Source organism: Macaca fascicularis, chromosome 11, assembly GCF_037993035.2.
Source record: "Macaca fascicularis isolate 582-1 chromosome 11, T2T-MFA8v1.1".
Classification (NCBI taxonomy): Eukaryota; Metazoa; Chordata; class Mammalia; order Primates; family Cercopithecidae; genus Macaca; species Macaca fascicularis.
Genome location: NC_088385.1, coordinates 118,437,942 through 118,453,633, shown reverse-complemented (window position 1 = coordinate 118,453,633; position 15,692 = coordinate 118,437,942). Strand labels below are relative to the sequence as shown.

General features: G+C 39.4%; 1 protein-coding gene across 50 annotated transcripts in view; it reads left to right on the top strand.

The window, feature by feature from the left end:
• The window catches only part of ATXN2 (ataxin 2), a 151,989-nt gene that overhangs the window by 41,105 nt on the left and 95,192 nt on the right, over nucleotides 1-15,692 (top strand). For all 50 annotated transcript variants that reach the window (XM_074007852.1, XM_074007853.1, XM_074007850.1 and 47 more), the window contains exons 2-5: nucleotides 5,399-5,435; nucleotides 7,112-7,171; nucleotides 8,333-8,404; nucleotides 8,886-9,036. In XM_074007852.1, the coding sequence (XP_073863953.1) occupies nucleotides 5,399-5,435; nucleotides 7,112-7,171; nucleotides 8,333-8,404; nucleotides 8,886-9,036 (320 nt within the window). The remainder of the gene's footprint in view (nucleotides 1-5,398; nucleotides 5,436-7,111; nucleotides 7,172-8,332; nucleotides 8,405-8,885; nucleotides 9,037-15,692) is intronic.

Sequence of the window (15,692 nt, the reverse complement as noted above, 5' to 3'; positions counted from 1 at the left end):
TGCATTAATTATGGTTTTCTTTCGTTCTTTAAACCTGTTTATAGTGACCACTTTTGAAGTTCTTACTAAATCAGACATCTGGTTATACAAGCAGTTTCTATTGCCTACTTTTTTTTCCAGTGGGTGGGGTTATACTTTCCTGTGTCTTAGCTTGTCTTGTCATTTTTTGTTGAAAACTGGACATTTTGAATAATGTAGTAACTCTGGATACTGGTCCTCATTAGCCTATGGTTGGGGGGGGTGGTTGTTACTGTTATTTGCTTATTTGTCTAATGACTGGCTGAATGATTTTAGTGTTCTATCCTTCTTCCCTCCCCGTACAGTGTGACGCATCTGATGCTGCTTTTCTTGGGATGCAGCCTTGGGTATGCCTACCATCATTCTGGAATCACAGTGATTTTGGCATGGCTTTGTCTCTTTTCCCGACTGTACCCAGCTGTTAAGCTACACTAATTACTAGATGATGCTATAGAGTCATTTCTTGGTGTCCTTGGGGGATTGGTCCCAGGACCCCCCTGTTGGATATAAAAATTTATGGATGCTCTAGTCCCTCATAAAATGGCACAGTATTTGCATATACCTGTGCACATCCTCCTGTATACTTTGTCATTTTTAGATTACTTGTAGTACCTAATATGGTGTAAATACTAGGTAAATAGTTGTTATATATTTTTTATGTGTTTGTTTTTATCGTATTTATTTTTAAGTGTTTTTCATCTCGAGTGGTTGAATCTGAGGGTGTGAGATCCTCAGATGTGGAGGGCCTGCATTGTTTTTCAGTGATGCTTTGGGGCATAAACTGCTCCACAGACTGATCTGATCAAATTTTAGCTTCTTTGAAGGGATAGTTTCTGAGATCAGTGTTTTAAATTTGTTCTGATCCACGGAGGAGTCCTCCCAGCTCTCTTTCCCTAGTTTTGGCAAGCTACAATTTAGCACTTATCTCCAGTGATTCTACCAATCTCCTCCTACCAAGTGCCTTTGAAAGCATCATGAACTCTTTCATACCTTGTTGCAAATGAAATTTCTTTGGGAAGAGATTGTGAGTTTTTTTCTCCTAAATTTTGGTACAATATATGTAATACACCATTTCAACAATTTTAAGCGCATTAAGTTTTTTTTTTTTTTTTTTGAGATGGAGTCTCGCTCTGTCGCCCAGGCTGGAGTTCAGTGGCCTAATCTTGGCTCACTGGAACCTCCACTTCCCAGGTTAAAGTGATTCTCCTGTCTCAGCCTCCCCAAGTATCTGGGATTACAGGTGCGTGCCACCACGCCCAGCTAATTTTTGTGTTTTTAGTAGAAACGGGGTTTCACCATGTTGGTCAGGCTGGTCTCGAACTCCTGACCTTGTGATCCACCCACCTCGGCTTTCCAAAGTGCTGGGATTACAGGCCTGAGCCATGACGCCCAGCTTATGTATTGCTTTTATATGTATTTTAAAATTTATAAGTTCTCCTCCTATGGTGTTTTTGTACTACGTGATTTATTTGTTGTTTTTTTTTGTTTGTTTGTTTTTTGTTTGTTTGTTTTTGTTTTTTTTTTTTTTGAGATGGAGTCTCGCTCTGTCGCCCAGGCTGGAGTGCAGTGGCCAGATCTCAGCTCACTGCAAGCTCCGCCTCCCGGGTTCACGCCATTCTCCTGCCTCAGCCTCCCGAGTAGCTGGGACTACAGGCGTCCGCCACATCGCCCGGCTAGTTTTTTGTATTTTTTAGTAGAGACGGGGTTTCACCGTGTTAGCCAGGATGGTCTCGATCTCCTGACCTCGTGATCCACCTGTCTCGGCCTCCCAAAGTGCTGGGATTACAGGCTTGAGCCACCGCGCCCGGCCGATTTATTTGTTAAACTGTCATCTTTGGCCGGGCGTGGTAGCTCATGCCTGTAATCCCAGCACTTTGGGAGGCTGAGACGAGTGGACCACAAGGTTAAGAGATCGAGACCATCCTGGCCAACATGGTGAAACCCTGTCTCTACTAAAAATACAAAAATATCTGGGCATGGTGGCGCTCGCCTGTAGTCATAGCTACTTGGAGGCTGAGGCAGGAGAATCGCTTGAACCCAGGAGGCGGAGGTTGCAGTGAGCCAAATTGTGCTACTGCACTCCAGCCTGGCAACAGAGTGAGACTCTGTCTCAGAAAATAAAAAAAAAAAAAAAAAAAGAAAAACTGTCATTTTTTATGTTGCATTTACTACATTCTGGATTTAAACTGTGAGTAACCTCATGGTATCAGTTAATATATCCTTCCATCTTAATGTTTCTCGTAAACTGGTAGTAGATCCGTAAACTTGATTAGGTCTATCCTATTGTATCACATCAGAAGGTGGGTTTTTTTTCTTTTCTTTTTTTTTTTAAGGGAAATTGTTTGAAAGTAGAATGGTAAAGTGAACCCCTGAACACCTATCACCCAGCTTTAATAGTTATGAGCTCATACCATTCTTGTTTGATTTACAACCCCATTGATTTCTCCCTTCTGTATTATTATTATTTAGTTACTTATTTTTTGAGACAGGGTTTTGCTCTGTCACCCATGCTGGAGTGCAGTGGCATGATCACAGCTCACTGCAGTCTTGACCTCCTGGGCTCAAGTGATCCTCCCACCTCTCCCTACCGAGTAGCGGGGACCACAGGCTTGTGCCACCACACATGGCTAATTTTTTATTTTTTGTAGAAACGGGGTCTTGCTTTGTTGCCCAGACTGATCTCAAACTCCTGCACTCAAGTAATCCTCCTGCCTCAGCCTCCCAAAGTCCTGGGATTACAAGCATGAGCTACCACATTCAGCATGTAAATTTCTTTATATTAATTTGACTGACATTTTAAGTCACACTTGAATTTCATATTCGGCAACTATTGAAAGCATAGAGTCCTGGATATTAGTGTTTTGTTAAACTTGATCTATCTAACCATAAATATACTTAGGTCTAAAATGTGCTCTTGGCCTTTTTTTATTGCAATTCAGTATTTGTTTCTCTATTAAATAGTAAAATACTTGGTTTGAGATATTAATGAAAAGATTAAAAGTGAAGCATAACTTGAAGGGATACAAAAAGAAACAAGAATTTAGACTTTAATGGATTTCAGAGAATACTGCTTCGATATGCTAACATTCTTCTTGGGTGTCCAACCATGTCATAGATCAGTGGAAATCAGTGGTTTCTGTATTCTGTACTGTTTTTTATATGATAATACTTTCCTGGTTGAATGATATGTTCTGTTGAGTAAACTCCATGGTCAAACAATTACTTTTTATTAGTTAAAGATGTAACCACATAATCACTAAAAAGAACAATGTGACTTATTTAAAGGGGATTATGTTTTTAAGTCTTTTATATAGCTTTGTAGGGAGGCCATATGAATTTAAGGACAGTTCGTGGCATTTGTTCAAGGTTTTGTAACTTGGCATCTCAGCAACCACCAGGATACCAGATCATCCTTCTAAGTAAGATTTAGGCATTTTTGCCTTCATGTACAGGCTATAAGTAACCACCCGCTACCCCCCACTAAAGCCATGAATTCAAATGATGTTTGAAAAAGTACAGAATTTCTGTTAGATGAGGTAGTTTATTCCTTGTGATACAGTTTCAAAGAGGCAGCATAACCTAGAAATGAAAAACTTAGACATGGAATCAGATATACCTGGTTTAAATACCAGCTCTACTGCGCATGAATTGGATGATTTTGGTCAAGATATTTGATTGGTAAGGCTCAGTTTCCTCACCTGTAAGGTAGAGGTGATAGATTAGACATGTTCCATGTGAGGTACTTAGTATGGTGTCTTTTTTTGTAGTGAGATCTATGAAAGATAAATTATTAGTCGTATTCCTTAGACTTCAGAAGTTTATCTCTGTGCCATGTTTGAGGCAAACAGTTACAGAATTAGAACGTTAGAAATGAAAGGAATCCTAGATATCATTTGATTCAAGTCATTGTTTTCTGGATGAGAGAAGAAAGTAAGGAAAGTGACAGAGTTGGAGACCAAGCTGGGACTGGCCTTCAGAATGTTTAGAGTACTCTTCCAGGAATGGACCAGTCATATTACTAGACTTTTTGGACCCTGAATTGTGCTTTTCCTTGAATGTTTTGAATTTTGGTTTGAGTGCTGTGATTATTTTATTAAAACAAGATTCCAGTCCTATTGTCATGACTAATGTTTATGAGAAATGTAACATTTCACTTTAACGGTGTTTTTAAATTATTCTAAGGGCCCTAATCTTTTTCAGTGGAATAAGCTTTAGGTTGTATTATATTCTGTAATTCACATAAAAATAGAGTTCATCTTTACTTGACAGCCGAATTTTGTGTACTGCATCTTTTCTGAGGGAGAGAGTTGGCAAGGAAAGGCACTTGTTATAACAATCCACACATATAGACACATATTATTTAGAAATGAAAGTGCTTTGAATGATTTAGCTTATTTTCAGTTTTTTTTTTTTTTCCCCTGCGGTTGTAATCATATGACCTGTTTTTCTTGTTTGGGTTTTTTTTTTTTTTTTTTTTTTTTTTTTTTTTTTTTGAGACACAGTCTTGCTCTGTCACCCAGGCTGGAGTGCAATGGGGCGGTCTCAGCTCACTGCAACCTCTGCCTCCCAGGTTCAAGTGATTCTTCTGCCTCAGCCTCCCTAGTAGCTGGAACTACAGGCACATGCCACCACACCCAGCTAATTTTTTGATTTTAGTAAAGATGGGATTTCACTGTGTTAGCCAGGATGGTCTTGAACTCCCGACCTCGTGATCTGCCCATCTTGGCCTCCCAAAGTACTGGGATTACAGGCATGAGCCACCGTGCCCAGCCTGTTTCTCTTTTATAGATGGGGGAGAAATATGGGAAGTGGCTTGGTGTCAGTCATCTGTGTTAGTTAAATCAAAAATATAATCTGTATTTTGCTTCGGAGTAGCTCTTTATAACAGTGATTGGCTACTTTGGGAGTAAAGATTATTATTTAGAGACAGGGTCTTGCTTTGTTGCCCAGGCTAGACTGCAGTGGAATGATCATAGCCCACTGCAGCCTCAAACTCCTGGACTCTGGTGTTCCTGCCTCAGCCTCCTGAGTAGCTAGGACTAGAGGTGCATGTCACCATGCCTGGCTATGATTATTATTAATTTGCGTTTAACATTAGTTTTTTTCTTCCAGTAGGCTATTTTACTTTATTTATTTGATTTTGATAAAGTTTGATTATTTCTAGTTTCCTTCCTTCTATGACCCCTACCCATTCTGAGTCTCCAGACAAGCAGTGCACAGGTAGAGCCATCCTTAGGTAACCTTTAGACTTAATATTAGGTGAGCTCTTCCCACAGATAGCCTCTCCTTTATTTGAATGGAATTATATTTTAAGTTTGGAAATATTTTTCAGCTTATTTAGCCTGTTGAATTTAATAAAAATAATATTTAATCTTTTCAGAGGTCGAAACAGTAACAAAGGACTGCCTCAGTCTACGGTGAGTAACTTTAATGTTACTTATTGGGGAAAATTAGTAGCTAAAACATGATCTCTAACCACAGACCAAATGCCAAGGCAAAAAATTCCCTTCTCTTGAATTTTATCACAGATAACTTGACTGTTTAAGTATATGATTATTAGCCTACATGTGTTTTTTTTTTTTTTTAATGATTCTATGCATAAAATGTAAAATTATTTGTTGTATTAGTCCATTCTCACAGTGCTAATAAAGATATACCCAAGACTGGGTAACTTATAAAGGAAAGAGGTTTAATTGACTCATGCTCTGCATTGCTGGGGAGGCCTCAGGAAGCTTACAATCATGGTGGAAGGGGAAGCAAACACATCCTTCTTCACATAGCGGGAAGAGAGAGAAGTGCTGAGCAAAGCAGGGAAAGCCCCTTATAAAACCATCAGATCTCCTGAGAACTCACTATCATGAGAGCAGCATAGGGGAAACTGCTCCCATGATTCAGTTATCTCCACCTGGTCCTGCCCTTGACACATGAGAATTATTAAAATTCAAGATAAGATTTGGGTGGGGACACAGAACCAAACCATATCATTTGTAAATAGTATTTTTTTCATGCGTAATAATAAGAACAAGTCATTTGTTCTTTTCTAAATGACTAAGTGCAAATCTAAGTGAAAAACCTCCAAGATACATGTTATGAACACCAAGAGTGGAGTCTGCAGAGTTCTTTATGCTTTTTATTTTGAATTAATGTGCTTTTTTTCTGCTGCTTTCATTTTTCTACTTTGGCTTTCTGGTCCTAAATTTTGGAATGTTACCAATGAAATTGAACTGGACCTAAAGGGCAGACGGTATAAGTTCCATGTAATGGAAGAAATAAATGAGAAGCTATTACACATTTTTGAGACGTTGGCTTTATTAGACAGATTGTTTTACAAGAGTCAGGAAGATACACACGTATATAGTAGTAATATGGAATAGTGTGGTTGATCAGACTTAAGCACTGTCATTGATGCAGATATGCTGGGAGAACCTAGTCAGGGTTTTTCTGTGAAGGTATGACCTGGCTTCCTACCCCGTTTATTTATACTTTACCCTTCTTAGGGTATATTTCTGTGAGTTTTAACAAATCCATACAATCAGTGTAACTACCACCACAATCAAGATAATAGAACAGTTTCATTGCCCACCAAAATCCCTCAAATCACTTTTTAGTGAACCCTCCTCTCCAACCATTGATTTGTCTTCCATCCTTATGGTTTGTGTCCTTCCTCCTTTATGGAAGTTGACTTTTGCTTTTTTATATCACATTTAGTCAAAATATCGTTAGTTGGTATGACTGATAACACTTGAAAACCTGACCTTCTGTTCCTTCTGTTCTCTACAGAAGCAGAGTATTAAATAAACAGAATCTTCCTTTAATACACGTAAGATATCATAAACCTAACTAAACATTTTGCAACAAAATAAACATTAACTTTATATGCAAGTGTAAATACAGGCTGAATATCCCTAATCAGAAATGCTCTAGAATTTCACATTTTGAATTAGGGATGTTCAAGCACTAAGTATAATGCAGTATCCCCAAATCCGAAAAAATCCACAGTTTGAAATACTTCTGGTCCCAAGCATTTTAGATAAGGGAGATTCAATTTGTACTAATTTCTAATAGTCTTTTTTTTTTTTTTTTAATATTCCAGATTTCTTTTGACGGAATCTATGCAAATATGAGGATGGTTCATATACTTACATCAGTTGTTGTAAGTTATTAGATTATTGGGGATAAACTGCCTTGGGGGTAGAATAAAGTAATTCCATGAAGTTAAAATATGGATAAATGATTGTCAAAGTAACATTGCTTAGATCATGTTTAGTCAGGATGATTTAGAGAAATAGGTTAGAACTCCCTTTATCCAGTCTAATCATTGTAACAGTACAGTTGGTCCTCTGCATCTGTGAGTTCCATATTTATGAATTCAGCCAACCTTGGATCAAAAATATTTGATAAAAAGGCCAGGCACAGTGACTCACGCCTATAATCCCAGCACTTCGGGAGTTCGAGGTGGGCAGATCGCTTGAGCTCAGGAGTTTAAGACCAGCCTGGGCAACACGGCAGAACTCCGTCTCTACAAAAAGTAAAAAAACTAGCCGAGCTTGGTGGTGCGTGCCTGTAGTCCCTGTGACTTGGGAGGCTGACGTGGGAGGATTGTTTGAGCCTGGGAGATGGAGGTTTCAGTGAGCTAAGATCATGCCCCTGCACTCAGCCTGAGCAACAGTGCCAGATTCCTTCTCCAAAAAAAAATAAATAAATAAATAAATTTTTTTTTCTTTTTTTGAGAAAAAAGATGCAAGGTCGCATCTGAACCAAAGATGTACAGATGTTTTTCTTGTCATTATTCCCAAAACAATACAGTATGACAATTTACATATCATTTATATTATATTAGATATTATAAGTAATATAGGGATAAAGTATTTGGGAGAATGTGCTTAGTTATATGCAAATACTATTACATTTTATGTAAGTGACTTAAGTATAATGTAATTCGGTATCTGAAGGAGGTCCTGGAACCATTCCCCTACCAATAACAACAGACAACTGTATTCTTGTTAACCCTGCGGTGTGTGTAAAATAGTATTAGTAGTTGATTGTCTTTTGTACATTATTTTGTCAAAATAGCTGGGGTCAGACATGTTTGGCTTCAGTATTAAAATTCGTACTGCAAGCTCTGAGTAGAGCCTCCTGAAGAATTTCGAGAGTTCAGTGTATTGTTAATGTTTTGAAATTTTTGTATTGTTTTGTTAGTGAATACCTAATATTGAAGGAAGCCTGATGAGGTATAAAAAGTAAAATGAAAACAATTATCCCTGGTGACCAGATAATATACTGTTTCTTTGATAAATTAATTATATGTTTTTAGGGCTCCAAATGTGAAGTACAAGTGAAAAATGGAGGTATATATGAAGGAGTTTTTAAAACCTACAGTCCGAAGGTAATTTTTACTTTTTTTTCTTTTTCTTACAAAGTAAAAGAACATATTCATAGTCAGTGCTTTACCTAGTTTTTAAAGCCACTTTGAATGATTTTACTCCTCAGTTTCAAATACTGATTATTTTATAGACTGGTTTGTGTAATCAGAAAGACTTCTTGATGTGTGTGCTTATTAAAATATTTCAATCACTTTTAAGCATTGTGAACTAATAGAGGGATGTAGTGGTTTATTTTTTCCTCTTAAAAAATTATTATTAATGTACTTAAGACAAACCATAGCAACAAAAAACATTTAGAAGTGAGGATTTTTTAAATGATGGATAATAAATCATATTCGTTGGAAAAAGGATGTGATTATCAGGTTCTCTTGAGATTATTTTTGTCAAAGGCATATAAGAACTGGTACCTTGATGAGCTAAAGAATTCCTAACAAATGTTATTTTGTAAATGTTTTGAATACTTACTTGTGTTTTTCATTTTAGTGTGATTTGGTACTTGATGCCGCACATGAGAAAAGTACAGAATCCAGTTCGGGGCCAAAACGTGAAGAAATAATGGAGAGTATCTTGTTCAAATGTTCAGACTTTGTTGTGGTACAGTTTAAAGATATGGACTCCAGTTATGCAAAAAGAGGTGGGTTTTGATTTCCTAAATATGCCTCATGGTTTACTAAATTTATTCAAGCATAGATTTCCACAGTGCTGTTACAAACTTTTTTTTTTTTTTTTTTTTTTGAGACGGAGTCTCGCTCTGTCGCCCAGGCTGGAGTGCAGTGGCGCGATCTCGGCTCACTGCAAGCTCCGCCTCCCGGGTTCACGCCATTCTCCTGCCTCAGCCTCCCGAGTAGCTGGGACTACAGGCGCCCACAACCGCGCCCGGCTAATTTTTTGTATTTTTAGTAGAGACGGGGTTTCACCGTGGTCTCGATCTCCTGACCTTGTGATCCGCCCGCCTCGGCCTCCCAAAGTGCTGGGATTACAAACTTTTTTAAAAGAAATATCTGGGCCGGGTATGGTGGCTCATTCCTGTAATCTCAGCACTTAGGGAGGCTGAGGCAGGTGGATCACCTGAGGTCAGGAGTTCAAGACCAGCCTGGCCAACATACTAAAAATATAAAAATTAGCCAGGAGTGGTAGCGTGCACCTGTAGTCCTAGCTTCTAGGGAGGCTGAGACAGAATTGCTTGAACCCAGGAGGCAGAGGTTGTAGTGAGCTGATATCACACCACTGCATTCCAGCCTGGGTGACAGAGTGAGACTCCGTTTCAAAAAAAAAGAAAAAAGAAATATCTGCTTTCTGGAATAACCCAAGTAAGGCAATTTTTTAGAAAAATGGGATTTTTTTTTTTTTTTTTTTTTTGAGACGGAGTCTTGCTCTGTCGCCCAGGCTGGAGTGCAGTGGCCGGATCTCAGCTCACTGCAAGCTCCGTCTCTCGGGTTCACGCCATTCTCCTGCCTCAGCCTCCCGAGTAGCTGGGACTACAGGTGCCCACCACCTCGCCCGGCTAGTTTTTTGTATTTTTTAGTAGAGACAGGGTTTCACCGTGTTAGCCAGGATGGTCTCGATCTCCTGACCTCGTGATCCGCCCGTCTCAGCCTCCCAAAGTGCTGGGATTACAGGCTTGAGCCACTGCGCCCGGCCGAAAAATGGGAATTTTAATGCATTTTTGTTGGAAAAACTTTTAGTACTTTAGAGAAAAATAGAGTTTTTGTGATCTCTTAAAAAATTAGTTTGTAAAGCATTTTCTACAGTTTTGTGGTCAAGAATGCTACTGATTATATTCAACTGAAAATTTTTTGTCCCATTTGTCCTACAATGCTTTCGTTTATAAGTGGGCATGTGGCAAATCTGGAAAGAAATCAAAGCATAGAGCTAAGGAAGAAAGGTAGAGAACGGCTGGTAGAAAACAGTTGTCTAATGAAAATGAAAAAGGGTAAAGAAGTAGAACATGTATATTTAAAAAATAGAATATGAGGCAAGATTTTGAGAATTTAAAAGCGATTATGTGGTTATATTAAAAATTTAGTCTCTTTTTTAAGTGTCCATTGACGAACAAAGTGGGAATTCCTGTTACTCATTTGCAGAGCATTATTGAATGTTCAGTAACATATTGCAAGGCACTTCTGGGCAATCCTGAACTTGGTTCTCAAATTCTTTTTTTTTTTTTTGAGACGGAGTCTTGCTCTGTCCCCAGGTTGGAGTGCAGTGGCGCGATCTCAGCTCACTGCAATCTCTGCCTCCCGGGTTCAAGCGATTCTTCTGCCTCAACCTCCTGAGTAGTTGGGACTACAGGAGTGTGCCACCACACCAAGCTAATTTTTGTATTTTTTTTAGAGACGGGGTTTCACCATGTTGGCCAGGATGGTCTCGATCGCTTGACCTCATGATCCGCCCGTCTCGGCCTTCCAAAGTGCTGGAATTACAGGCATGAGCCACTGCACCCAGCCGGTTCTAAAATTCTTTTATTTATTTGTATATGCCAAATTCTGTAGTGAAATATGTAATTCTGTTGTAAATTGTAAATCAGTGCAATTTGATTTTCAGTATTCAAATCTATACCAAGAGCTGTTTTTTGTTGGGCTGATTCTTCTACACTGTTACATGGAAATAATAATATACCAGGATTCTTTTTCTTAGACTTAGGAGTCTTTCTCTTGGCTTGCTTTTTCAGAGGCTAACAGTACTGGGTATTCTTTAACTGTCTTGATATGCTGATGAAAGCACAGTGTTCTGTTTTTGAATCTTCTCAAATGTCCTTGTCTTTGATTCACAACTCTTTGTTTTAAGAGGCCTTCAGCATCCTATACAAATAAACAAGTCTTTTTTTAGCAGCTACCTTTGCAGTTGATTTTTGTTTATGCCTATGAGTACTAAATTATTTATACTTATACTATTGAAATATTCCACTGTTATAAATTCAAAAATTGATTTTGGCAGATAAAATTTTAGTTGAATTTAATACATAACACTCTAGAAAGAGTATTGGCCGCAACAAAAAAAAAGGTTCCTTACTCTGTTGGGTATCAGGTCATTTAATAGCCATTTACAGTATGCCTTGTCTTTTTGTTTTTATGATGAATTGGCATTTCCCAAATGTGGAAGACTGAATATTACTTTGAGATGTTTGTGATGGTCCATTCCTTGCTCCTCTTCAAAATTAATGTCATTAAATTTTTATTACTTTATGTCTTTATTTCTCAGATAATTTTAGTTCATTATAGAAAGGCAAGAAAATACAGATCAGAGTGACAACTTAGAAAATCTCACTATACTCATAAGGGGATGGGTATATTTTGCTATATATTACAGAATTAGTTTTCTTGATGAGGACATCTACTATTGGAGTAATTTCAGGTATTTTATTTCTTCTTTTCTTTCTTTCTTTTCTTTTTTTTTTTTTTTGAGATGGAGTTTCGCTCTGTTGCCTAGGCTGGAGTGCAGTGGCCTAATCTCAACTCACCACAACCTCCACCTCCCAGGTTCAAGCGATTCTCCTGCCTCAGCCTCCCAAGTAGCTGGTACTAGAGGTGTGTGCCACCGTGCCTGGCTAATTTTTGTATTTTTAATAGAGAGGGGGTTTCACTATGTTGGCCAGGCTGGTCTTGAACTCCTGACCTCGAGATCCACCTGCCTTGGCCTCCCAAAGTGCTGGGATTACAGGTGTGAACCACCACGCCTGGCCAGGTATCTTATTTCAAAACTTAGAGTGCTTTAGTGAATTATACAGTTGTGTCCAGTGTATAGTATCCTGAAAATAGTATTAAGTCATGTGTTTAGGACTTTTCAGGTCTCTTAAGCTAAGTTAAGACTATCCAGGCAGAAATTGCTCTCTTCTATAAAAGAAGAAAAGTATTAATTTGGAAGTACAATCAGTATGGATAAATCTGTTTTAGAGTTATTAATTGGCATGATTTTCTCTCTCTCTTTTTTTTTTTTCGAGATGGAATCTTATTCTGTTGCCCAGGCTGGAGTGCAGTGGCGCAATCTCGGCTCACTGCAACCTCTGCCTCCTGGGTTTAAGCGATTCTCCTGCCTCAGCCTCCCAAGTAGCTGGGATTATAGGCACATGCCACCACGCCCTGCTAATTTTTGTGTGTGTGTGTGTTCTTAGTACAGACAGGGTTTTGCCATGTTGGCCAGGCTGCATGGTTTCATTAATAACAAAATTAAGGCATTTAGTACTGCATCTGGATTTTTATTATTTTGTGTTAGAGACTTACTCAGATTACTCCCAAAGTAAAGGAAGGTATGGCTTAATCAGTGCTTCTTAATGCTAGGTTCACGTTTAGTCACGTGGGGAGTTTTTAAAAATGTTTTCACTTCTAAAGATCTTGGTTTAATTATAATTAGCCTGGGTGAGGCTCTGGGCAGTCAAGGGTGTGAGCTATGGCCTTCATGTAATGAGATCCCAGGAGTGGCTCTGTTTTGTGGCCTTGAGAATTTGTGCTTTCTAGGCCAGGTGCGGTGGCTCACGCCTGTATCTCACTTTGGGAGGCCAAGGTGGGCAGATCATTTGAGGTCAGGAGTTCGAGACCAGCCTGGCCAACGTGGTGAAACCCCATCTCTACTAAAAAATTAAAAAATTAGCTGGGCATGATGGCACATGTCTATAATCCCAGCTACTCAGGGGCAGGCTGTGGCAGAAGAATTGCTTGAACCTGGGAGGCAGAGATTGTGAGATCGCGCCACTGCACTCCAGCCCAGGCAACAGAATAAAAAAAGAATTTGTGCTTTTTTTTCTTGCCTCACAGTCCCTTTTCTGTCTCAGAATCGGCAACTGCCTGAAATAGTCTCTGCTGTTATCATTTGGTAGTACTTTTCTACATCTTGAATGGATAGATGGATTGAGTGTTTTTTATAATAGAAGTGGGTGAATGATTAGAGTATACTAATATGACATTGTAGTTTCCTAAAAGTTAGGAATTGATTTCGTTTCTGAGCTTTTATCTTATAATTCTCTTCTGTAATAGTGCTGTTAGATTCTTAAGGTTGATAATATTACTACAATTTGAGTGCATATTCTATGTGCCAGACTCTGTGCTAACAGATTTGCCTACACTTGTTCACGTAATCATCACAACTTGTTTCCGTAGCAGGTACAGCTATTATCCACATCATAAATGAGGAAACAGAGGCATATTTAGGAAACTTGCTAAAGTGAGGACACAAATCTAGCTTTTCCACTCTAACTCATGTTCTTAACATTATACTGCAGTGACATAAGTTATGTGGTTTGTTGTTTATCTCAGTTGTTTGTTTGTTTTGAGACGGAGTCTTGCTCTGTTGCCTAGGGTGGGTACAGTGGCATGATCTTGGCCCACTGCAACCTCCGCCTCCCGGGTTCAAGCGATTATCTTGCTTCAGCCTCCTTAGTAGCTGGGATTACAGGCACACACCACCCACACCTGGGTAATTTTTGTATTTTTAGTAGAGATGGGGTTTCACCATGTTGGCCAGACTTGTCTCAAACTCCTGACCTTAAGTGATCCGCCTGCCTGGGCTTCCCAAATTACTGGGATTATAGGCGTGAACCACTGTGCCCAGCCAAGTAAGTTGCATGGTTGTTAAAGGATTTTTCCACAAATAAAACTAAAAGTAAAAAAAAAAAAAAAAAAAAAAACTCAAGAAATACAAGATGCAGACTATTATGTTGTTCAAGATTTTGTGTGTGTGTGTGTTTTAAATCTTTGACTTTATTTTTGGGGAAACCTTTTTGTTTCCTTTTCCTTGGGACAGAGTTTCTCTCTTGTTGCCCAGGCTGGAGTGCAATGATGCAATCTTCGCTCACCGCAACCTCCGCCTTCTGGGTTCAAGCGATTCTCCTACTTTAGCCTCCCGAGTAGCTGGGATTACAGGCATGTGCCACCATGCCCAGCTAATTTTGTATTTTTAGTAAAGACAGGGTTTCTCCATGTTGGTCAGGCTGGTCTTGAACTCCTGACTTCAGGTGATCCACCTGCCTAGGCCTCCCAAAGTGCTGGGATTACAAGTATGAGCCACCGTGCCCGGCCAGGGAAACCTTTATTTTGAGACGGAGTATTGCTCTGTCGCCCAGGCTGGAGTGCAGTGGCATGATCTTGGCTCACTGAAACCTCTGCCTCCCAGGTTCAAGCGATTCTTCTGCCTAAGCCTCTGGAGTAGCTGGGATTATAGGCGCCTGCCACCATGCCAGGCTAGTTTTTGTATTTTTAGTGGAGTCGGGGTTTCACCATATTGGCCAGGCTGGTCTCAAACTCCTGACCTTTTGATTCCCCCGACCTTGGCCTCCCAAAGTGCTGGGATTACAGGTGTGAGCCACTGCACCCGGCTGCTGGGGAAACCTTTTCTTTCTTCCTTTCTTTCTTTTTTTTTTTTTGAGATGGAGTCTCGCTCTGTTGCCCAGGCTGGAGTGCAGTGGCGCGATCGCATCTCACTGCAAGCTCCGCCTCCTAGGTTCATGCCATTCTCCTGCCTCAGCCTCCCCAGTAGCTGGGACTACAGGCGCCCGCCACCACGCCTGGCTAATTTTTTTGTATTTTTAGTAGAGGCAGAGTTTCACCGTGTTAGCCAGGTTGGTCTTGATCTGACCTCATGATCCACCCGTCTGGGCCTCCCAAAGTGCTGGGATTACAGGCGTGAGCCACTGCTGGGGAAACCTTTTAACATAAGTAAGGTCAGTGTGACTTTTAAGTTCTTGATGCTAACATCATTGATTTCAATAAAGTTTAAAAGTTATGCATATATGCAAATGAGTAAAAGGCTTAGAAATAGTGACTTCTTATGGTATGATGAATAAATTTCATTTGGTCTCTTGAATGTTATACATGTTTCAGTTGATTTACTGACAAACTGAAAGTAGCTTTACATCTTATGAGCTGTGAGTCCCCTTGGCACATTCATAATTAGAGGAGACCATCAGATTATCATTGGAAAATCAGTTTTTATTTATCCTTTATTTGAATTCCAGTGTAGACAGATCTGAGATTCTCTTCATTTTGCCAAAACTTATCAGCCGCTTTTCGCTCTGTGTTCGTGTACCTTTGGAATTGTCCTGTTATCTCTGCTTGTTTTTTACTTGATTTTCCATCCATTTCCAGTATTCCTTTCTCCTCTATTTTTTTTCCTTCATTTTCTTTCTGCTCTTCCTGTTGCACTATTATTCATGTTTTTCTCTTGACTCCAACTCAACTATGGCTTTACTTCTGTTTTCTTATTCCATTGTTCCTCATACTTTTTCCTACTGCTTCATTTTAGTAGGATTCTCAGCCTAGATGATAGGGGTCAGCAGATCTACCCATCAGTAAATAAATT